Source organism: Barbus barbus (assembly GCF_936440315.1).
Source record: "Barbus barbus genome assembly, chromosome: 17".
NCBI classification, from domain to species: Eukaryota; Metazoa; Chordata; class Actinopteri; order Cypriniformes; family Cyprinidae; genus Barbus; species Barbus barbus.
In genome coordinates, this window is record NC_136745.1 from 7,763,534 (window position 1) to 7,788,828 (window position 25,295).

The 25,295-nt window shown below is 39.8% G+C and overlaps 2 protein-coding genes across 6 annotated transcripts in view; both read right to left on the reverse strand.

The window, feature by feature from the left end:
• The window catches only part of LOC306883282 (spondin-2-like), a 29,653-nt gene extending 26,126 nt beyond the window's left edge, over positions 1-3,527 (reverse strand). Inside the window, exons 1-3 of one of the 4 annotated variants that reach the window (XM_079438438.1) lie at positions 3,451-3,527; positions 3,303-3,378; positions 2,860-2,954 (exon numbers count right to left, since the gene is read on the reverse strand). The gene's annotated coding sequence lies outside the window, so the exon portion shown is untranslated. Of the gene's footprint in view, positions 1-2,045 lie in introns of all 4 variants that reach the window. The other 3 variants (XM_079438437.1, XM_079438434.1, XM_079438435.1) reach the window with 3 other exon arrangements.
• Positions 1,655-23,366, reverse strand: LOC306883279 (C-terminal-binding protein 1-like). Of its 2 annotated transcripts, none has more exons than XM_079438424.1 (11): positions 23,184-23,366; positions 21,946-21,999; positions 21,605-21,757; positions 11,548-11,702; positions 11,319-11,463; positions 11,021-11,227; positions 8,445-8,659; positions 7,193-7,323; positions 6,884-7,011; positions 6,566-6,686; positions 1,655-5,239 (listed from the first exon to the last, which is right to left on the reverse strand). In XM_079438424.1, the coding sequence occupies exons 3-11, from the start codon at positions 21,660-21,662 to the stop codon at positions 5,050-5,052; spliced, it is 1,350 nt and encodes a 449-aa protein (XP_079294550.1). In that variant the 5' UTR covers positions 21,663-21,757; positions 21,946-21,999; positions 23,184-23,366; the 3' UTR covers positions 1,655-5,049. The 2 variants fall into 2 exon arrangements, with proteins under 2 accessions (XP_079294550.1, XP_079294551.1); XM_079438425.1 differs by having other exon boundaries at positions 23,175-23,265.
• Between the last annotated feature and the right edge of the window lie 1,929 nt (positions 23,367-25,295).

Here is a 25,295-nt window from a genome sequence, read left to right on the forward strand (position 1 = left end):
TATTGTTTATTTAGTACTGACCTTAATAAGATATTTCACACACAAGATGTTTACATATAGTCCACAAGAGAAAATAGTTGAATTTATAAAAATAAAGTTTACATACACTTCATTCTTAATACTGTGTTACCTGAACGATCCAAAGCTGTTTTTTTGTTTAGTGATGGTTGTTCACGAGTCCCTTGTTTGTCCTGAACAGTTAAACTGCCTGCTGTTATTCAGAAAAATCCTTCAGGTCCCACAAATTCTTTGGTTTTCCAGCATTTTTGTGTATTTGAACCCTTTCCAGCAATGACTATGATTTTAAGATTCATCTTTCCACACTGAGGACAACTGAGGGACTCATATGCAACTATTACAGAAAGTTCAAATGCTCACTGATGCTCATGAAGGAAAAACCATAGTAAAATAATTAGCATTTTGCAGATTCTGAAAGGTGTATGTAAAGTTTTGACTTCAACTAAGTGTATGTGTATGTATATACACACATACATTTTTTTATATATATACAAATATACAGAAAAACAATATACATTGTTTTTCCAAGACAGCCCATTTAAACAAGTTTCCTTTATTTACAAGACAAAGAATGTTTACTGCCAAACCTTTATGGATAACCTACACTCCTAAACTTCAGTTTTCAACAAACTGAAATGGCACGAACATCAGGCGCCACACTAAAAAAAACACTAACACTACAAAACTCATTTATGCACAAGTGTTTTCCTGTCCTTAACGGATGACAACAGGACTTAATGTGTGGCAGGAGGAGTTCCTCAGAGACATTTGGTAACAATTTCAGCTAGCAGAGGTAGGGGGTATATGCCCTGAACACCTCATTAACCAGATTGGCAACATCAGCACCTGGGGCCATTAGCTGATAAACCACCATCAGGACACATTCTGAGGGAGAACCCTGCTAAAAATACACTACTAAATACTTTCCTCCCTTTAATCACCTCAAACTGTGCTTTCTTTTCCCTACAGCCAAAGATGTTGTATGAACAAAACTGCTAACACCTGAAGAGCAAGTCTGGAAAACTCGTGTTATGAGCGCTTGGCTAAACTCACACCAACATTTAAAATAAACTAAATATTAAAGAGAAATGACATTGTTAGAGTTCAACTCAAACTGACATGACTCAATTCATGTTTCTGGTATTACGGTGTACGATGTTACTACACAGAAAACCACCCATCTTTGTAATATTTCATCAAAAATATTATTTACATAAAGTCTCTACAGGTTTACACACTGTTTTAGCAAACTCACACACATTATTCTGGAATAGAAAATCACTTTCACCATCCAAACAATTCCTGATGGATAAATTGGTTTAATTTTCCTACTTGAAAGTACAAAGTTCTTGCTGCTCATTTAAAATAAACTACCATTCAAAAGTTTTTTATATACAAGCATTTTAGAAGTATCTTCAGTGTCACATGATCCTTCAGAAATCAGTCTAATATGCTGAGAACTTTTTATTAATCAAACAATCCTGAAGAAAATGTTTTTTTAGGAATCTTTTGAAACATTAAAAATATATTTACTGCATATTGACTTAATTTCTCGAACTTTTGAATGGTCGTGTATGTCTTGACTTCATGGTTCAACTTTAATTCAGGTTATAAAAGAGTGAGCGACCAAGGGTTTAATCTTTAGGATTTTATTAAAATACCTTGTGGAATTTCCCATCAGAGGTTACCATCACAAACATGATTGTTTTCTAATAAAAAAGTAAACAAAAACAAAAGTAAAGCTTAAGAGCCTAGTTACAGGATTTTTTTTTTTTTTTTTTTTGTGGCTTTTACTTTTTTGCAGTCTGGTGATGGGGAGAAAAAAAATAAATCAATTCACAACAAAAAGAAGATAAAAGAAAGGAATAAAAAGTTCACATGTTGTAAAAATACATTTCCCAACTTCAACGTTACACGCAGTTCTATTAAAACATTCATTCTTGTTGTTGTTAGGTGTCAGTGCGACAAATACGCAAAAAGTAAGGAGAAAAGAGCGATAGAAAGGAAAAATATCACAGGACACTCACTGTTGAAAGATGGACTGTGTAGGAGAGCTCTGGAGACCTACAACACGACCTTCGTTGGGATGGAGGAAGAGTGTAACTGGCGGCTGTAGGATGTGTGTGTATTAGAACCCTGAGAGAGAACCCGACTGCTGCGAGTCCATATCTGTCCTCTCCAGCCTCCCTTCACAGACTAGATTTAACCACATCGGCGGCTCCTGAAAGGGTCTTTCATAGTGCCTGAGCATTTCACACCTCAAAGTGAAAGCCATTTGTGTTCTCCACAAATATGCATCAAGCACACAGAGCAACATATGGCTAAAGAAACAGCCTCCTCTCTCTTGCATGTGTGTTTGCGGGGGGGAAAGAGGTTTTGTCAAGGAAAACGATTCACCGCAATCTACGACATTAAGGCAGCGAGGGGACCGCAGGACGACGAGGGTGCTGAGGGCGAAAGGATAGAACGAGACTCGTCTTGAAATGTTTCAATACAACATGTTGAACACTGAATGACACAAATTAGATCGAAACATCTCATTTCTTTGTTAACACAGTGCACATCTCATATCAAAGCTGGATAATGCTGACGGCAAAGAAACACCACGATAATGCTAGAAGAAACTCGAAAAATTCAAAAACGCTGTAGTACGGAGAAACTTTACAGAGCAGCTATAAAGTCTTGATGAGAATAAAGGGCATCACTTCAGTCTAGGAAAAGCTGCACGTCACTCAAAATTTAACATCAAAAACGTGGCCAATGGGAAGCGAGGGGGAGGGGCCTGATAGGTACGACCATCTCGTTATCATGCATGAATCCATGAGGATCTGGGACACTTACGACAACATCGGCTATCACGAAAGCATCCTCAATCGCGTAGTTTCAAACCTCCTCCGTTTATTAGCAGACATCTCGACGAAGACGTCAAACTGCTCCTTTATACAGAAAATTACAAAAATCACAGATCAAGAACTTCCTAAAGCAAAAGCCTGAGATTCAAACTACGTCTAATGAAACAATATAATAGACATCCTATGCAGTTGGAGGAATAATGAAAAAAAAAAAAAGCTTTATTTTGTCATTTGCGAATAACTGATGCACTGGATAAGCAGCCACACACGGTCACACATGCAAACGCATACACACCCCCTCAGAAATAGGAACCTAAGATCTAAAAAAGCTGTACAAAGCGAGAAAGTTGAGCATACATTCAATATCTGTTACTGAGGTACTAGAAAGGCCTTTCTCTTCAGACAGAACGCTATCCCGAGACACTCTCCTACCTTCTTTGGAAAGCAACCAGCGTTCCAGTGACCTAGCTTTTACATTCTTTCCACCTTATCTTCTGTGCTCTAAATGCTGAAAACAGAGAAAACGAAGGCTGGTATCATAGAAGACGCCCATGAAAATGTCAAGCTCAGGGTATATGACCTGCATTAATTCGCCCATCCTGAGTATCTGGAAGTGTCGACAGATGGTGCGGCCCACAACAGGTCTGATTTTCCACTAAACCTTCACTAGAGGCTCTCTGTGCAAGCGTCAGCTGAGCGGGGATGAATTCATCAGCAATGAACCTGGGGGCTAGCGAGTCGGCGCCACCTGCTGGCCTTCAACGCTACTGCAGCCTCCAGAGCACCAGGACCTCCTCACAAAAAGGTGGTTGAAGCGCAGTTTGTCAGGCCTGTATGAAAATGTGTTTGAGTGGGTGTTAAGAGTTTAAGTGCCTTGTGGGAAGGAGGAAGGGCAGGGCAGACGGGCGGATGCGCTACACAGTGATTTCATGGGAATCGACGGAGGACGAGCGTGCCTCGCCGCGACACAAAGAGAAGGCCTAATCGGAAAAAAGGAGGCACAAGGAGGAAGTACAGCAAGAGATAATCAAGGACAGAGAGAACATATGGAAAACAAGGCAAATATTCTTCAAACGGATACGAATAAAAAAAAGGTGCCAATGTTATCAGCTTAGCTATGGTGGATCTCAGTATGAGTCAAGCGGAGGTCAATGTTGTACGCACACATTGTAAAAATAACTTTTTTTTTTTTTGAGTGTAGGTTTAGGTCAAATCTTGCAGATATGTCTTAAGTTAGAGATGCTATACACTATGAATATGGCTTTGTTTGAAATTTCTCATTTATGAAGCTGGCTGCCTATGAGCAAACTCCCATCATCATTCGCAAGCAGCAAACAAAATCTCACGTATGCGATTTCAATGACACTGTTATGCAGACCTCAGGCAATACGGACGCTGTAAATCTTGTGACTAAAGTGGAGCACATGATCACACCCCCAACAGCTCTGGGGGTGAAGATCTCTTGTTTCTCTGCAAAAAGAAAGGGAGAGAGAGGATGGACAAATCTAGAAGATGCCTTCCACATGAAGAGAGAGTGAGAGGAACGCGAAACATCTGAGCTCTTCCCATGGACTGTTACTCTTAGCCACGGGCCACAACCATTAGCCTTGATCTCAGTTATTGAACACCAGCTGTGAAATAATTGCTGATGGCTGCTGAATTTAATCAAAGACGTTAGCCAGCTGTTGCTTTGTTTTGATGATCAAACGTTTGCTAAGATAGGACAGGTTGAGAAGGTTTTACAAATGTATGCTAGGAGAATGATGGGCAGGGGACGAAGGAAAGAAAACAAGGTCCATGCGTTTATTTCCACGCTGTTAAAACAGGTAAGAAAAGAACAGAAATGTAAGAAACACTACTCGGAAAAACAAACTCCAACTAGTCCAGAGCAGATACAAAGCAAAGGAACTGGGATTTCGTTGCTTAGAAATAGTGTGTGTATCAACCCAATTATTGAATCCTTGAGAGAAGTTATTGCTTTCTGCCAAAGTGAACCACAGAGGAGACAGCGAGTGGAAATGAGGGGCACGCTCGGGGTATAGGGTTTCACTCCTGGGTTTGTACACGTGTTCTGTTGGACTGGGGTGACCCGAGGTCACGTCGAAAGCGGGGGCGTCAGTCCCCCCCCGGGTGAGGTGAAAGGGCATCGATCAGGGCAAAGATGGAATGTGCTGGGATGCTATTGGTCGGAAGGGATGTCTCTGTCCGCCTCGGCCTTGGAGGGCTGCCCGGGCGAGGGGGTATGAGGCGGGTGTGAAACCGGGGCGATGCCATGGGCCAGGGGCAGAGATCCAGCCACAATGCCCTCCACTCCTGCCCCGGCTCCAGGCAGCCCGCCCGCTGCTACGCCAATCAGCCCTGCAGGGAACCTACGACAGAGACATGTTTTCACTCTCTCAAATATGCTGACATACAGTAAAAGTGAAGGCTGCGAGGATAAATTGATGCAGAATCGATTCGTGGATCGTTTCTGACATCATCTGAATGCATCGCGATTCTCTCTGGAATCGATTCTAAGAGCAGATGGCGCTCTAATCTACTTTTTATCTGTACACTCAAATGCTCATGAAGAAGACCGCTTCGGCTGAGTCCTGTATTTCACCTTGACTCCGAATGCTTATGACGCGAGATCAGAGTTTGGTTAGTAGTCATTAATTACTATTTACATCATCAATATTGTATTTAAATTACTAATTACTCTGTCTGAAAAGTCATTTAGTTCCTCAATAAGTAACTTAATTCAAATCGCTTATTAGGCTACATCTTAAAATCCCTATAAACCTTAATAGAAATTAAACTCTTTATTCTTCCAATTTGAGTCAAACAGAATAGTTTAGCCTTTTAGCTTTAAAACAACTGTAACTCAAACATTTTTATAAAAAAAAATAAATTAAATAAAAAAAAAAAAGTAACCTTCTTTGGATAACAAATAGAAATGCTCAAGATGTTCAGGAAAAGCCCAACTAGTAAAATCCACACAGGTTTTTGTAAAAATAACTAATTAGTTAACACGTTAACTAATGTAGGTAAGAATAAATTACAGAAATGATCTTCTCTGCTGAATAAAGCAGTGTCAGATTGCACTGTTCTTCTAAGGTAAATTATTGCCAGTGTACACAAATAAAAGTAAGCCCTTTTTTAGATTCGTATGATTTTAGTCTTATCTGTATCTGAGTATTTCAGGTTTCTCTGTGAATCAAGAAAAACTGAAAGTGAACACGCAGGGTTAAAGACGCTGCATTCAATTTTATCTTTAGACGGTAAATTTAGATTTCAAATTCAATATTGATTTTAGAACTGTTGAAATTATTTACATTATGTAACGCAAGAACTTTATAAGTAACTAATTAAATTACCAAAAAATTAACAGTAATCCCTTACCTTTTCAGTGGATAAGTAATTACAGTAACGAGTTACACCCAACACTGCGCAAGATTAATGGAAACAGAGCCCACTGTGAACACCCCTGTAACTCGCTTTAACCTTTTCGAATTTTATGAATGATTATTTTAGGTTCAAGTGTGTGTAAGGATTTGGAAACAAGCAGAGTACAGCTGTTTCCAAAGCATGCAGTGTCATCTGCTCTTCAAAACTAAGCTCAGAATCGACTCGAGAAAATTGATTCGCGATGCATCAATTTATTTTCACAGCCCTAGTAAATGCACTAATGGCAGTCAGGATGGAGGTGTAGTTACCTATAGGCTGCAGCTCCGTTGAGTTCAGAGTGAACGGTGGTGGCCTCCATAGACGGCCACTGAGAGGCTGCCATCAAATACTCCTTATTCACACAGTTTTTAAGACTGTCTGGGATACGACCTGCATGGACACAAGAGAACAGTGTCATTCGTACCCATGCAAAAACTTGCTGGAGTTTAATTAGAACTGCACATGAATACTTCAATGTTTTGTATTACTCTAGCATGCGTTGCAACACTTACATGGAATGAATAATACACAAAACAAATTATTCACAGCAGGCACAGGTTGATAACAAACACCTAGTGTTTTCTGACCTGTGATGGCCCTGCGCACCTCCCGCGCCGCCTCCTCTCTGGCCTCAATGGAAGCCTGTTCACTGTACCAGGATGTGTGTGGGGTACAGATAAGATTTGGGGCATCCTTCAGTGGGCCCTGAGAGAAACTGGTGAAGAAAATGGAGTTAGTGTCATGATAGAAAAAAAAAAAACCTCCAGCTTTGACAGGTCAACGGTTGAATGTGGATTAGAAAATTATTTCATCGTAGTTTAGTGAAACTGAAAATGACTGTACCAGTAACATGTCAGAATAATAATGAAAGCAAACAGGAAACTTGTGTCCCTCACCTGAAGGGCTCTGTCTCATGGACGTCCAGGGCTGCTCCCCGTATTCTGCCCTCTTTCAGAGCCTGGGCCAGAGCCTTCTCATCCACCAGACCGCCACGCGCCGTGTTCACGAGGAAGGCGCCCTGACGCATCTACAAATAAAAGCATTGATAGAAACTAAAAGGAAGCCAAATTCAACTTGCTATAAGAGTTCACACTTGGTTCATTTCCACATCAATCTCCCAGGGTTCCTAAACACTTTCCATTTCAAATATCCAAACTTTTCACTAGATTTTCAGACAATATGTAACAAATGGTTCTCACAGCATTATTTTCAGCTTTATATTTTGTATATAGTAGTCATCTGTAAATATTTTAATCTCAGGATTTTTTTTTTTATTGATTCTCAAAGTGACAACATAGAGCCCCTAAAACAAACAAACACACACACACACACACACACATATATATAGTCAAACCAAAATGTATTCAGACACCTTCAACATCTCACAATATCCCAGTTTAGAACAAATTCATCTTGATAATGCCTGATAACTTTGATAGAAAGGTATGTAATGAATTAAATTTAACAGCTGACAGCTATTCAGCCCAAGTACACAATTAGATAATACCAATTTAGGCCTACCAATTACCAAGCAATGCTTAATTTTGTTCAGTTTGTGGTCTAAAAAGGTTGCATTAGCAATTAAAGAAAAAACACTTAAGCAAAACATGGTCAGGTCAAAGTGTCTGCATATTTGGTCCCAATTTGTTTGTTTTTTTAACTTTACTGGTAGTCCACTGTATGAAGAATTGTTGGTATAATGCGTCACAGTTTACTTTATTTTGCCATCCTCACTTACATAAATGAACTATAGTGTCCTGCACCAACAGGTAAAAAAAATATGCTGAAACTCTGATCTCCTGAAAACACAGGCCTCTTTTTTACAGCAAGCTATTTTGCACTCAAATACAGTGGGTTTCCTAGTTGTGCAAAATAAACTTTTCCCCATTTATCTTGAAAATAAATGTGTAATGCACATGGCATTGACAGTTTACTTCTGAAAATCAGGCCGGATTGTCGTCATACCAACTGCGAGTCCACATGAACCATAATCCAACAATGGGTGCGGTTCCGTTGCGTAAACCCAAGTTCAAAAAACAGCTTTCACATGAAGCAAATGAATCAAACTCTGATGTTCATACCAAAAGCAGTCAGAACACCTTACGGCTCCAACAGTGCTGTTTTATGAGAAGAGAGTTGTGTTTGTACCTGTTTGATGGTGAAGTCGTTGATGAGGTGGTGGTTGTGCTCGTTTAGGCTGCAGTGTAGCGAGACACAGTCCGAGTGGATGAGCAGGTCCTGTAGTGTCGCCATGCGCTGGAGCCCTAGTGATCGCTCCACCCCATCCGGCAGGTAAGGGTCATAGAAAATCACTCCAAACCCAAAGGCCTTTGCCCTCAGAGCAACTGCTTGACCAATACGTCCTAAAAACAGCCATCATAAATGATTTTAGTCTCAGTTTGGACCACATTACTAACCTCAAATCAGTGATTAAACCTGAGATTAGATTGAGGTTCAGAAAAGAAGACTCACTGGTGATTCATTTTAAAACAAAACACCCCAGGTGAACAGGGCTTTAAAAATAAATAAATAGATAACACCATACTTCCTCAAGTTGATTACAATAAAAATAGCAACCCTTTTTTGTATTACAGGTTTTATGGAATGTTATGTTTAAATATGAAAATTACATATTATCTACTTAAATATGCACTAATTCTCACACATTTCCAGAACAGAAATATGAACATTGGATTAAGCCAGGTTCTAAATTCACGTTTCATTTTATTTAAATACAGTAATTATAAAATACTGCCACATAATACTGTGAATAAAAATTTACAATGATTTTAGGAATAAAATGTGTAAAATCAGGCATATGTATGAACAATATATGAACAAATTGTGCTGTAGAATCAATTAATTGCATCTAAAATCGAGTGTTTACATAATATAATTGTGTGTACTGTGTATATTTATATGTATATGAATACATTATATATGCATACATTAAAGACAAATATGCAATATACATTTATAATTATGTATAATAGAAATCATACACACACTTAAATATATACATGTATGTGTGTATTTACATATAAATACACACGGTACTAGGGATGGGAAGATTCCCCGATTCGCTCGGTGCATCAGCAAAAAAAAAAAAAAAAGTTAACGATGCATCGATTTAAAAAGTGTGCATCGGATACAAGTTGGCATTTGTATCGCGATGCATCGTTTCGAACACATTTGCATCAGTAAAAAATTATTTATATTTAATTACTAGTGGATGCGCTACACTTTTGTTTAGAAAGTGACCAATAATCTGTGACCAATATTTCATAGGTAGATTGATTTTTCCTCTCTAAACTGTGTGCTGTTTAATGCATTTGAGACGTTTTGTTTTCCTCAGTGCATAACTGACATCTGTAAATGTTAGAAAGTCATGCAAATGTATCCATTTTGCTGTCAGGAGTGGGCTTACGCGAGTGGACCGCTGCTGCGCGCTAAAATAGGAGCGCAATGATTCGGAGTCAAATATGCATTTTATGATAGCAGTAACTGTAAAGGGACTATTGTAATGGGTAAATAAAATGTAAGCTAATACAGTCGTAACTACTAAGCTCAGATGAGTTAATGTGTGTTTCTTATAGCAGTTAAAATGTAGTTTTAATTTAGTAATTTTAACTGAGTTTAGTGATTGTTAATGCTTGAAAGAGCAATGTTAGATTGTAATGTTCTAATGCTATCTGTTTTCTAACTATAAAAGGTACAGCTGTTATAAAACCAGAGAGAAAGGCTGCATGGCTATGATAGTATGTGAGAGAGTCAGTGGAAATATTATTGCATTCCTATTGGTCAGTGTTAAATTTGCTTTATGGAACCAAATCATTTGACTGCGAGTCAGACTAACTGAAATAAGCTTGGCCTATTTGGTAAACTTGTTTTATGAAACAGGCCGAGGCATTAAAAGTCAGAAGACACAACAAATTTATGATTTGCTGTCTGTCTGAACCAAAGAAATAAAAGCGATCATATTTTTTCCATTGGATCGTATTGCATCGAATCGCATTGTGTTGAATCGAAATCGAATCGCACTGCATCGTAATAGGGGTGAATCGTATCGCATCTCTAGCTGCTGCATATGCATCTTCAATGTATCGTATCGTTGGCTATGCATCGAGATGCGCATCGCATCGGCCTCAGTTATGGAGATGCACATCCCTACACGGTACAAACATAGATTATGTAAACAAACTTATTTTTGATGCGATTAATCAATTTGACAGCACAAGAACAAACCCTTTGTAAAAATATAAAACTTTAAACTTTGGTGTAAGTGCTACTAAAGTGGAGCTTTACAGGAGAAAATGTCTTCTAAATATATGTTTTGAAACAGTCTATAGATGCAACTAGACAAAGTGCATCGAAATAAAAATTTAAGTGTGTATTTTGGGTATTTTATTACAACTAGTCTAAAACCACACATTATGAAAAGCCAAAAAGCTCACAATTTCAAAATGGACCAGTGCATGAAAAAAACAACACCATTTTGCCTGTAGTGTCTTGCTTGCTCAAGTCTTTTTTTTTTTTTAAATAAATATTTTGTTAATTTTAATATTTAGTTAAAATTAAGCTGCAGTGTGTCATGTTTTATATTTAGTAGTACAACTTGTATTCTAGTTATTTTATAGGTATAAAAGTTACATTTGCTGTCAGCTGTCGCCTTAAGTGAGCTGATTTTTTAAGCCCACACATAAGTAAAACACATCAGGACGCACCCAGTCCAATGATGCCCAACGTTTCCCCTCGAATACGTGCCGCGCCTCCGGCCACCTCCCGGATCTGTTCCACGCTGGATGCACGGGTGCCCTCGCGCAGAGCCTGATGCATCCAGGTGACGCGGCGGTATAGATTCAGAATTAGACACATGGCGGTGTCTGCCGTCTCCTCCACAGACGCAGCTGGCACATTACACACTGCTATACCTGTTTAACACAAAGAACCAGTATAAACGGTCAGTTTGACAAACTCACGCACTCAAACACAATCATTTCACAACACAGGAATAAAACTCACCCAGCTCTGCTGCAGCTTTTATATCAACATTGTCAAAACCACTGCCAATCCTCACAATGACCCGAAGACCTTTGAACTTGTCCAGGTCGTCTCGCGAGAGCGTGATGGTGTGGTAGAGCAAAGCTGCAACAGCCTCATTTAAGACCTGCAGCAGCAAGAAATGCTCAGAGTAAAAACCTATGAAACATTATATAAAGCCCTGAGATATGGCCACAACCTGTGACATTACCTTCTCGTGGATCTCCTGGGTGGACTGGGCATCACAGAAGGCCACGGTGGCCACGTCCTTCAGGATGGGCATCTCCACCGTACAGTCCCGGCCATCCAGCAGCGCCACCAGAGGACGAGGGTGCATGGGGCCATTGAGGATGGGTGGTCGAATGCCTGCAGGACACCCAAAATAACCGTATTAGTCATTTCTTACATGTAGCGGGGACTCAAATGTGACCCTGGACCACAAAACCAGTCATAAAGGACAATTTTTCAAAATTGAGATTTATACATCATCTGAATAAATAAGCTTTCCATTGATGTATGGAGTGTTAGGATAGGACAATATTTGGTCAAGATACAACTATTTGAAAATCTTGAATCTGACAGTGCGTTCATACCAGACGTGACTTGCGCGGATAAATCGTGCTACTCGCGCGTAGTTGGACGCTTGAACATTTTGCCAACTATATTTCAGCCGAGAATGTAGTTGTTTAAAACTCAAATCTGCAGTTTATTTATAAAAACAGCAAAAATTATAAAAAATGTGCTTGGCCGATTTCGGAGCCATGAGCTCCAGGTGATCACGGGCGCTCGTGCTCATGTATCCCGAAGAGAGGAGCATAACCTCGGCTAGTCCTTCTGACATTTGCCGCTGGCTCTGAGGTCTCTGTAGTGGATAAACATAAGATGTAAATAGTTTTGGGTAAATCTAACAGGTAATCTTTGGTCTATGGTACAGCTCCGGGTATCCACATACAGCGACAATGATTTTGTTCTACATTTACATTTATTAATTTAGCTGACGCTTTTATCCAAAGCGACTTACAATTGCTATATATGTCAGAGGTCGCACGCCTCTGGAGCAACTAGGGGGTTAAGTGTCTTGCTCAGGGACACATTGGTGTCTCACAGTGGATTCGAACCCGGGTCTCTCACACCAAAGGCATGTGTCTTATCCACTGCGCCATCAACACCATCTCTATTGTCGTTTCGGATTTCTGCCTCTGCTCGTAAATCACGTCACTACTAGAGCAAGCTCCTGATTGGTTAACGCGGCGCAAATATCCGCCAAAGTTCAGATTTTTCAACTTGCACGATCGCGCCGCAGGATGTCTTTTCGCATCTTTGCATTGACTTAACATGTAGATCACTCGCGCTTAACGCTTCATTCGAGTCTGGTGTGAATGCAGCATGAGGGCGCTAAAAAAAACAATAAATAAAAATATTGAGAAAATCGCCTTTAAAAAGTTGTCAAATGAAGTTCTTAGCAATGCACATTGCTAATCAAAAATGAAGTTGATATTTAGAGTAGGAAATTTACAAAATAACTTCATGGAACAATCTTTACTTAATGTCCAAAAGATTTTTGGCATAAAAAATTATTTTGATCCATACAGTGTATTTTTGGCTATTGCTACAAATATACCCATGGTACTTAAGACTGGTTTTGTGGTCCAGGGTCACAAATTGTTCAAATGCCTACAATTCTGGGCACTCTACATTGTTCTCATTACAGATAACTATAGCTATGTTTGCATCACCCTGTTTTTATGCGCATTTTGAAGTACCGTATCAGAAACAAATGATGAAAACGCCAAATATCGAACAAAAATCGAATAATGGGAGATGGAAATACATTTGCCGAGTAAATTCCTCCATGCACATAAACAAAGCCATGTAACTTTGCGGTATGGGATGGCATAACTTGATCCACAGCATCCGAAATGGTATGGTCATTTTAAAATGCCAGAGCAAAGTCTGTCAAATAATTTCTGTATAATTGCCTTCCATAACTATTACACAAGTGCATTCCCAAAGAGCAGGCATCCACCTCCGAAAGCAATGACCGCATTAATTTAGTTTCGTCTGCTCGCTGCGAGGCGCAAGTAATTACATATGAAAATCATTATGTTCAGTGGCTTCTCCTACTTTTCTTAGTGATATCTAGTGCCAGTTTACCAGGAAGTGACGATTTTGTTCTCTGACTCGTTGGATGCAAAAGGTGCAAATGTATTTCAATTTTGCACAACAAAGTTAAATTCGCAACTTTGGATGAAAACACAGCGTATAAGCAGACATTTTAAACCCGCTTGGCTTTTGGATGCTAGTCATGTTAATAAACAACAGCAGCATCTGCCATCATCTGCAACCAAGATTCACTTCAAGGTTCATTAAACCAGATTAGGTGGTACGTATGATCGGTTGACTGATTTTACATTCCTTTCAGTTTCCTCTAAGCAATGCTGGCCAACAGTTAAACTGCATTCTATAACCATCCTGTAAAAACATCCTCATAACTCATTATGAGGCTACCAAGACTACCAGCATTGCTACCAAATTGATGATTTACATCAACAAAAGGCCATATAAATTGATGCCAAACTATTGCAAAGCCATAGAGAATTTCATAATATTTTGAATGTTAGTGGCCTCAAATTCCAGGAAACTGTTTTATGATCATTACTTATGAGGCAAAACAACAGCTAATAACTCCAGGGTCCACCCCAACCCCCCCCAACCTGACAAACGAAAGTGTGAGCAGGGGACAGAGGGAGGGAAGGAGATGAGGAAAGGGGGCAGGGAGTCTTCACATGACTCATAATGACCTACATTCAGCAGACTGCAGGTCTTCATCCTACTACTAAACCATCACTACCCACTTCTGGTCTAATACATCAGATATAGAAAGATTTAAATAAACATAGAAACAAGGGATAATAAAAATTCTCTCATTTACTCACTCTTATGACGTTGCATTTATTTTGAAGTATGTTTGTGACCAAAAAGTTTTGGGGTCTGTCCATTGACTTTCATTGAAATTGAAAAAAAAAAAAAGTTGTATAACACTTGAGACGTTTCTCAAAATATCTGCTTTTGTCAGTCACTCAGGTTTGGAATGATATGAGGACAAGTAAATGACAATTATTTAAATTTCAACATTTGTGAGCCCTGCATTCTATTCTACTCGATTACATTATATCTTGTGGTAAAAATATTGTGCACATCTCTATTCATAGAGATACAACAAAACACCATCAAGGTCTGAAAGCTACTTAATCAACAAATTCAGAATAACTATTACATATTGTAATAATATTAATATCCAATTTAAAGCACAACTGCTTGAAATGTGTTTTGAGGCAACTTTAATTTTAGTGTGATAATCTGCAGATATCGGTTTTCTGTAATGTAGTTATTTGGCCTATTTACCTGACGATCTATCAATAACCCTACTAAAGGTCTGCACTTACCTTCCATACACTCCTAAGAAACATGTTTGATAAAGAAACTAGTGGTCCATTTTGAGTACATGGCGATTTGAACATGCCTACTAAGAACCCGTGACTTTCAAAAGCATCTCTGCACATTGAAGCACTGTTGTCTATTGTAAACACTTGTTTTAGATCGAATTGTGAGATGCAGACAGGCTACAGAACATAACAGTTGGCAACATAGTATAGAAGACACTCTGGCAATGCAATACAGCATCATTACAAAACAGAATGCCAAATTAAAGAGAACTGGTACTACAAGCCACAAAATATTTTTAACAAACATCCTTCTCACAAAGCAGCACTTTATTCACTGCATATATGGCACGTGGCAGGGACTTCACAGAAACGGTGTGTATGTGAAAGCAAGTATTTTAGTACAGTCACAACTGACTCAGCAGTGATGGCTTTTTTTTTGTTAATAGTTGCACATTCCTTTTAAATCAGCAGGGTAAAAAGCTGACATGTCAGACAAAGAGGAACTTCTGCCTGTCACAGCTAAACACAGAACAACTACAGGAAGGACATTTCTGAGTAAATGCAAAAACAAATCCAGCCTGGGAGAAATTTCCCAAACCTTGCGCAAGAAAACAGGATTCCCAGGACGAGACACGAAAGGATGCAATAGGAGAACTTAATTGATCAGTGCCATCAGACTCCCATCATGTTCTGTGCACCACGATCATTAAACTGCATTACATAAACAGTGCAACAAACGACGAAATTCATCACGGCATCACTGAAACTGCCCATTTTAAGAGATGCAATGAGGCGGCATGTACCAGAAATATAGCACAACGAGGTGTGAGATTTTGCTCATCATATAATTATGATCTCATCACACTCGACTAAGAATAGCAGTGTGGAAATGGGTGTTGAACCATTCATCCAAGAACTCACAAATCCCAAAACCTATTTCCGCTAAACGATGCTGGAGTAAAACAGAAGGGGATGATGACACGAACAGCAACCTCTACATTGTGAGTAAATCACGTCAAGCGATCTGTGCCATCTTTCAGTTCATCTGCATGGATGCGCAGCGCACCTGTATTTGATGTACCGTAAACTGCAGTGTGAAGGTGCATGACTCGCCGTCGCTTTGTCTCACACACGCAAAGACAGAGACAGAGAGAGTCTTACATAACATGCAGAATTGACGCGCTACATGCAAACGATATTCTTTGTATTTTCCCGTCAAAATAATGCAGTTCCTTTGGAATTCTTCAGTTTTTAAGAACTGACAGGTTCTCCGGTAGTAGGCGGAACTCATGCACAAAAGACAATCTCATTGGCTGGCACTCACCTAATACTGTCCCAGTTTTGATTTCAGCAAAATCAGTTTGAGCGAATGCACACAACCCCATTAATATACATGAATCCAGCAGCTTGTTAATCCTTAGTGCGTTTTATATTGCTCTTATTAGTAGAATTCATTATTATCATCATCATCATCTCAGTATTATTGTTAGTTTTTCCCCCCATTTTTTACAGAAACACTGAATGACCAAAAAGGCACCACCACCAAGCACTAAGTTCAGTTAAAATGACTAATATGCATCATTCTATCATTAAATAATACTTGATTATCATAGAATGCTTGATTGACTGGTGTCACATTTAAAAAGCTGTGCCACTTAAACATTTTATATAATATACTGATACACTGTGTGTGTGTGTGTGTGATATATACACTCACCTAAAGGATTATTAGGAACACCGGTTCAATTTCTCATTAATGCAGTTATCTAATCAACCAATCACATGGCAGTTGCTTCAATGCATTTAGGGGTGTGGTCCTGGTCAAGACAATCTCCTGAACTCCAAACTGAATGTCAGAATGGGAAAGAAAGGTGATTTAAGCAATTTTGAGCGTGGCATGGTTGTTGGTGCCAGACGGGCCGGTCTGAGTATTTCACAATCTGCTCAGTTACTGGGATTTTCACGCACAACCATTTCTAGGGTTTACAAAGAATGGTGTGAAAAGGGAAAAACATCCAGTATGCGGCAGTCCTGTGGGCGAAAATGCCTTGTTGATGCTAGAGGTCAGAGGAGAATGGGTCGACTGATTCAAGCTGATAGAAGAGCAACTTTGACTGAAATAACCACTCGTTACAACCGAGGTATGCAGCAAAGCAGTTGTGAAGCCACAACACGCACAACCTTGAGGCGGATGGGCTACAACAGCAGAAGACCCCACCGGGTACCACTCATCTCCACTACAAATAGGAAAAAGAGGCTACAATTTGCACGAGCTCACCAAAATTGGACGGTTGAAGTAGGGCTGGGCGATATGGCTGAAAACTGTATCATGATATCAGTGTTTCATATCGGTCGATATCGATAATTATTGATATTTTTTTTTAAGGTGGTACATCAAGTTCGTGGTATTACCAGTCTTGGCGGGGACGACGGTCTTGCATAATTTGCAGACGACATTTGGTCTGACTACGGTCAGACTTATAATATCCAAAAAACTGCCATACTGGGAGGAGCTGACTTTCTTTTATTTACAATTTCCTCGCTCACTGCGGCACTCATTTTCTGCTTATGAAGAGGAATCCAGCAGACCAGCCAATAGGGTCTGGCTGCAGACGTGCACTCTCAGCCGCGCGTGCGCACTTAGACACAAGACAACGATATGGCACAACCAAACTTGATACCGTTACATGATTGGCTGTTAGCGTGTCACTCCCTACGTTGCTAGGTTACCAGAGAGCGAGTGCCTTTGTTAATGCAACCAAACTTGCTTCGCAGCCTTTGTTTTCTTCCGACGAAGAATAAAAAATATCGAACGTTTTATCGATACATTATACATTTTTTATTGATATCGTTCACGTGTCTATCGCGATACATATCGTTATCGTTTTATCGCCCAGCCCTAGGTTGAAGACTGGAAAAATGTTGCCTGGTCTGATGAGTCTCGATTTCTGTTGAGACATTCAGATGGTAGAGTCAGAATTTGGCGTAAACAGAATGAGAACATGGCTCCATCATGCCTTGTTACCACTGTGCAGGCTGGTGGTGGTGGTGTAATGGTGTGGGGGATGTTTTCTTGGCACACTTTAGGCCCCTTAGTGCCAATTGGGCATCGTTTAAATGCCACGGCCTACCTGAGCATTGTTTCTGACCATGTCCATCCCTTTATGACCACCATGTACCCATCCTCTGATGGCTACTTCCAGCAGGATAATGCACCATGTCACAAAGCTCGAATCATTTCAAATTGGTTTCTTGAACATGACAATGAGTTCACTGTACTAAAATGGCCCCCACAGTCACCAGATCTCAACCCAATAGAGCATCTTTGGGATGTGGTGGAACGGGAGCTTCGTGCCCTGGATGTGCATCCCTCAAATCTCCATCAACTGCAAGATGCTATCCTATCAATATGGGCCAACATTTCTAAAGAATGCTTTCAGCACCTTGTTGAATCAATGCCACGTAGAATTAAGGCAGTTCTGAAGGCGAAAGGGGGTCAAACACAGTATTAGTATGGTGTTCCTAATAATCCTTTAGGTGAGTGTATATACACATATATACTTACACACACACATACATAGTATATTAGTGTGGCGAGTAAACAAAAAAATATATATAACTAGCCAATGGGGATTCAATTGCTAAGGTGTCCATAGAGGGTTGAACAGCCATGTTACATTCTACGATTTTGAGACTCAACGCCCCCCTTCCATCACTGACAGGTGTTGCTGCACTGGCGGCTGAGATGGGGGTGGGGTAAGACGCCTCCGTGACGTTCACTAAAACGCACACTCGTGTTATCACACTCCCGTGCACGGCGAACGATTAAGGAGTCTTAAAACACAAATATTTGCACTCTTTCCCGGCAAATCAGTGCTGTGTGGAAAAGCGCACACTGTGATGGCGGAAAAAAAACACGTAATATATAAAACAGGCAAGAGGGGGAGGAATAAAACAGCTGAGCGGCAAAATTCAGTCGCAAGGAACAATGCAAACACTTATTGCTGTAGGGTCATGGCGAGAGCGGCGCTGAGAGCACAGATGCCGTGTGTTGAGTCCGCGCCAGGCTGCATGAGAAAGAGAGAGGGCCGCAGCACAAGCATGGCCATGCAAACAATGCCATTCATTCAGCGCTCGTTTCTCCTCAGCTTCACCCCCCTCCCAAACCTTCTCTCGCTCTCCCTCCCTTGCCATTTCACCCCCCACATGGTCCTCACACGGTCTCAAGGAGAGGGGGGGAAGGGTGGGTGGATGATAATACAGCTGCACCACACCCTGCCTCCTGCTTGGCCAACACACACACACATACACTCTTACTCAAGCTCCAAGGACACGCACCAGACGCGGCAAAAAAGAAAATTACGCCTGCTTCTGACACCACACCCATGTGATTTACTGCATCTCCGAGGCGACACACACACACACACGTAACATCAAACAGGTACATGTAGGTCCAAACCTTGCATCATGAAATCCACGCGCCTGTCTTCTCTCCCCTCCTCTCCTTCTACCGCTCTCTCCCTCCACCCTTTACAATCAGTGTCAGGCTGTTTCTGCCTGGCAGACTCCCATCTCCCATGTCATCCACACTGGCCCCTCCCCCACACTGACGGGCCAATCAGAGATCTGGGCTTTGAGCGCCGGCCAATCAGCACGAACCTCCACGGCATTGACAAGCAGCACTAGAGGCAGTTAGACAGTTGTTGTTTTTTAAAGAGACAGAGCCTCGTTCCGCTCACATCTACATGACCCCGCTCTTCTGAAGAAACTCCGCGGTTATCCTCGTCACCCGCCCCCTCCGCTCTCTCTTTTGCTGTCACTTGGATAAATATCACTGCCATGCATTTAAATATCAGGAAAATTATCAGCAAGATTAAAAAACAAAACAAAAAAAAAAAAGGCTTTTTGCAATGCAAAAATCATACTCCGTGCAAGTGACACTAAATATTCTCACAGGATGTTATCTGCATACAAAACGACTCGCTTTGCTTAATAGAAAGGTTTGACCCGAGGCTACTGCTGATGAGACTTGCAACAGAGTGAAGCTGCCGCTTACAATCTCTATGTAAATTGCTTAACGGCTCAAGACACTCTCCCTATTTGAATTAGCATTTAAAATGCCACAATTAAGCAATAACATACAATAGGCTGTGCCATATGGTTAACAATGCCATTTGCAAAGGGCCCAACATGAGCTAAGGTTGCAAGCCGTGAACCATTTCCATTTGGTCTTCTGCTCTTGAACGACTGCCTTCAGCCAATGTGGAACTCTGTATTCTTGCATTCAGTAAAGGCTTATCTCTCAACTTTAAATACAGCACAACCTTATTACTTTAATAAGCACCATCATCCCACTGCCAGAACAGTGTAGCAACTTATAAAATAGCAATGTAACTGAAGCAACACATCTTTTCTTCTGCATTTTGACATATCAGATTATCGAAAAGAAGAAAAAATTATATGGGAGGAAATTGGTTCTTGGTTTTTAGATGTGGGCATTACACTCAAAAGTGGAGGCAAGATTGTAAGAGCAAGGGTTTTTGCAGACTACAAATGATTGGGAGACCCGGTCATTTTGATTAAAATTTAAAGTTAAACATGCATAGATGCATTAGATTATTGATGTTATTGTGAACAAGATATTTAGAAAATTATTTCATTCCATGCAGACTTTAAGTATTCATACGATCTGCAAAAAGGTTTGTCCCATAATTTTTAATGCCATTTATATCAACTGCAAAGTTACAGGGCATGCAAATGCCTGAAATCAAAACACGCAGTTCCGAAGTTTCCCAAAGTGCAAAGATGCAGAATTACACTCAGTGTTCATCTAAAAGTCTTGATGTAATGCCAAATATATACCGCACATTTCACAAATCTGATCATACAACAACTACCCATCAAACACTGGGGCCACAACTAAGGATCTATTTAAATTTTAGCAAGCGAGTCTAACATCAACATCATCTACATCAGTACGTCTTTGATGAGGAGTAGTTGCACCTGCCAAACAACACAAAAGGAACTGAGCATCTTTATGAGATAAGACTACATTTGCCAAATCTAAAGAACTAGCTTTCCCCAGATCGTATTAAAGTGTCAGATGGACAGGAGCTCTATTCATTCAGTAGTAATGAGCTATTTAACACAGTGCACACAGGCACTGGTTAACAGCAGTTTGAGCCGCTTGTCGCTGCAGACAGACAGATAAGCTAAGAAAACAAAGCTCAAACTGTTTCGCATGTCCTGTACCTGCCAGACAAACATACCAAACATTCGAGAAACAACCCTATCACCCATCCATCACTCAGTTCACAGAAGACACTGACAGCATTGACCGTGCCAGATGATTCACTCAAGGTTTACAAACATAAAATAATGAATCACTTCTCAATAAACATTTGAATAAGAATGCATTTAGGGCAATACATACGTGTTCAATAACTAAAGTACATCTGATTGACTACAGTGGAAAATTCAAAGACTAAAGACTACTAAGATAATGCTTCTCAGGCCTGTGCATCTGAAAGCCAAGATTACATCGTCAACAGAGCACATCAAACCAAAGATATAAATGATTCTATCAAAACAAAATATCTCGACTTAAATTAGCCAACAGGTGTCTTCGGTTAACTATGTAACACCCACTTTCCACAACCCAATCAATTTCCAAATAAAATCAAGTCCCATCCTGAGTTTCTCTTTTCACATTATGAGTGTAAAGTGGTGCAAATGATGACTTTAAAGAGACCTGGGTTGCTGATAGTCATTAAGATCTATTTTTATCCATCTCATCTGATTGCAGAAGTCTTATCTTCTCACCCTCACAGATGCGGTCCAGTCTCTGCCGCTTGACTTTGTGTTTGTCCATCAGAGCCATAGACTGGCAGTTCTTCAGTAAGACCAGCTACGGCCACAACACCACGAAAGAGGGGGCACAGCACCGAGTTCAGTCCAGAAACCACCCAAATCCACCTGCAAAGATCAATTTCACATTCAGACCAAAAGCGTGTTCTGAACTACTAATCATCCGGTTATCATGCCCAATGCATTTCATCTAGTGTAAAATACTACTTATAATGGGAAAGGTTATCCATCACCCACATAAATGAGTGATACTGAGAAACAGTGCTGGGAAAATGTCAAGTAAGGAAACTACCCACCTGATGACGTCAAAGCCAATCAACTACTCCGCTGACGTCACTTTATAATGGCAGCTGATGAGAGAGAAAAATAGTCCACAAAGACAGGTTTCTTAATTATGAAAATCCAAAGCTATTATCTGCTGAACATGTTGGTAATTTTCTTATATTAAATGCAAAATTGCAAAAAAGTGGCACTTTTCTTGTTGAACTGGACTCTCTCGTATCTCTCAGACTTACAAATAACAAAAAGAGTGACATTTTTGAATGCATTATGACAACTTTTCTAAAAGGATGTAATTTTTCTACTTGTATGCATAGATAATACCCTCATTTGAGGTTCACAAATCCAGAATATGCGTCTTATTTTTAGGATTGCTCTGTTGAAATACATTAATGTCTCGCTTCCCTGTTTTATGTATGCTTCTACAAGTTTTGCAATAAAATAAATAAATAAAATAGTTAAACAAGCATTAGTTATAAACAAGAGCAGAGCATAAAATAGTGTTTTTACGTTATTTATAATAATAATAATAAACCTAGACACGTCAGAGAGGGAAATAACGCCCATTTCTTCAGTAGCACCTTATTTAGGACCAACTCACTGAAATTTGATACTTAAAGTCTAAATAACTTTGTAAAACGAATGAATAAATAAACGAACGAAACATCATTTACCCTGTGTTTTGAGGAGAGCCACATCACTTGGTGATTGTTAACTTTAGTCTCTTGTTGCTCATTAAGTGAGTGTGTAAAGTAGCTCAGGACTGAAGAGACTAACTGAACTTACAGAAGAGCGCATAAATGCTGTGAAATATTTATACATCCTGGAAGCGTCGTATCGCCGCAGTCAACAAGTTAACGGTTTAAACACTTGAGTAAACAGATTAAACTAGCACTTTAGCGGATTTCAACTTAGCTTAGTTTTGTCGCAGTTCTTCAGTTAGCGCTGTGCTAGCTAATTAGCACATGCAGCAAGACACAATGCAACTGACTACACGATTAACCCCTAAAAGCATTATACGAGCTTATTTGTGGTTTTTAATCGCTATTCGTCTCTTGTAGCGTTGCTCATGTGAATGAACACACCGAGAAAGGCGCTCAGACTGGTTGCTAACTGAGCTACCAAACATTAAACACAGAGTGTGAGAGAGACGTACACAGTCATAATAACACACACACACACTAACTCGAGAGAGAGTCTGGTGCGAGTATTGCGTCAAAGATGAGCCAGAAGCAGGGAAACGCACCGCACTCACCTGGAGAAAGCGGCTCGGTGTGGTCACGGTAGGCGAATCAACTCTTCCCCGCTATCACTCGCCATGAAACCCGCACAGAAAGGAAGTCGAGGCCGCACAGACAACGTGCTGAGGAAAGAGCGAGCGTTCAGAGCGGAGACATGAGCGCTGCACAGGCGAGCGCCTCCTACAGGCCAGAGTGTGACAGTGCGGGGCCCTGAGCCATCTCATTTATTCCCACACTGCTTTGTAGGGGATGGAGGGGCTAGATAGGCAAGCCTTCTCATCCCCTAAATTTGCATTATGTGTCACATGATCATATACAGTCAAACCAAAAATTATTCACACACCAGATATAATTTTTACTATCTTTTTACTAGTGCTGTCAAATGATTAATCGCATCCAAAATAAAGGTTTTTGTTTACATAATATATGTGATATATTTATTATGTATAGCCTATATAAATATACACACATGCATGTATATATTTAATAAAAATATGTAACGTTTATATAATAAATATTTATGATATGAATATAAATGTATACATGTAAATGTTTTCAAAATATTTGCTGTATGTGTGTGTATTATAAATAACTTTTTGTCCTCATAAGTCACCTTCTTCTTGTAATACCTATGTCATACCTATGTCATTATACAAATTTATGTCCTCATTTGTCACACACGCACGCACGCACACACACACACACACACACACACACACACGCACACACACACGCACACACACGCACACACACACACGCACACGCACACGCACACACGCACACGCACACGCACACGCACACACACACACGCACACGCACACGCACGCACACACACACACGCGCACACGCGCACACACACACACACACACATTCCATAAGCGTAATGATTTTTCTACTGTACAAACTGTATTTTCTACCCCCTTACCCTAAACCTACCCCTCACAGGAAACTTTCTGCATTTTAGATTTTCAAAACACTTCATTCTGTAAGATTTATAAGCTGTTTTCCTCATAGGTAACAAAACAATAAAAATATTACTGTTATTACAATCCTTGTGGGAGATTTGGTCCCCAAAATCAGTGTTGGGAAGAAACTAGTTTCATGTAACTAAATTACGTAATTTAATTACAAAATAAATGTAATTGCAATCAGTTACACTGAGAAAAAAATGCGTAATTAAATTACAATTAATTATGAAAATGTTAACGATTACAGAGGGAGTTACAGCTGATGTTTTTTTTTCTTTCATGCAGTGACTGTCCTAAAATAAGAGACTCCACAACAAAGAATAGGACACATGCTTATTCGATAACGGTTTTATTTCCTATTTGAGTTTATGTATATGCTTTATTTCTTTAAGATGAACTATTTTTGCCATTGTTAGATGCCACTGTCATAGCTATGCAAAAGTTTGATTTCAAAAACAGCATCATAGCTACTACACTTATTCTTGATATGGTTTTAAATCTGTATTTAACCTCTAAGTGATCTCAAAGTAAGTCTGAATTTACGGTGGCTGTGCTGTAAAATTAAATTATTATAATCTTAATTCAAGTGAAGAAGGATTTTGAAAGTCTGACAGTGATCAGTGTTGATACTGTAAGTTGCCTGGTTTACAAGTTTGAAAATAACAGTTAAAAACAGAAATTATGAAATAATAGTTGCACTAATTACATTTTAGATCATTTGTAATCTGTAACCTATTACATTTACAAAGTAAGCTTCTCAACACTGCCCATAATATAGGCTTTTCCAGTACACACATACATAGGTAGGTGGATTAAATTTATAGCATTTTAATAAATTCCTTAAAAATGTAAACAATGTTTTAATTAAATAAGAAAATAAATTAATAATTCCAACCACCCTGTGGCCCCTTGAAAGTTATCCCACTGACCTACTGGAGAACACCTTTTGATTTGTTGCAGATGTAATGGATGATTCAGTTGTCTTATATAACAAAATGACAGTGGTATAGAAGAAGAAGAATAGAAACTGTATTACGGAGGAACTCTGCAGCTAAATCACATTACACATGCATAGACTGCGTGAAGAGCAGTGATACTAACTGAGGTGTTTCTGTCAGTTTCTTTGTCTGCTGTCTATGTGTGTTAGATGGTTGCTTC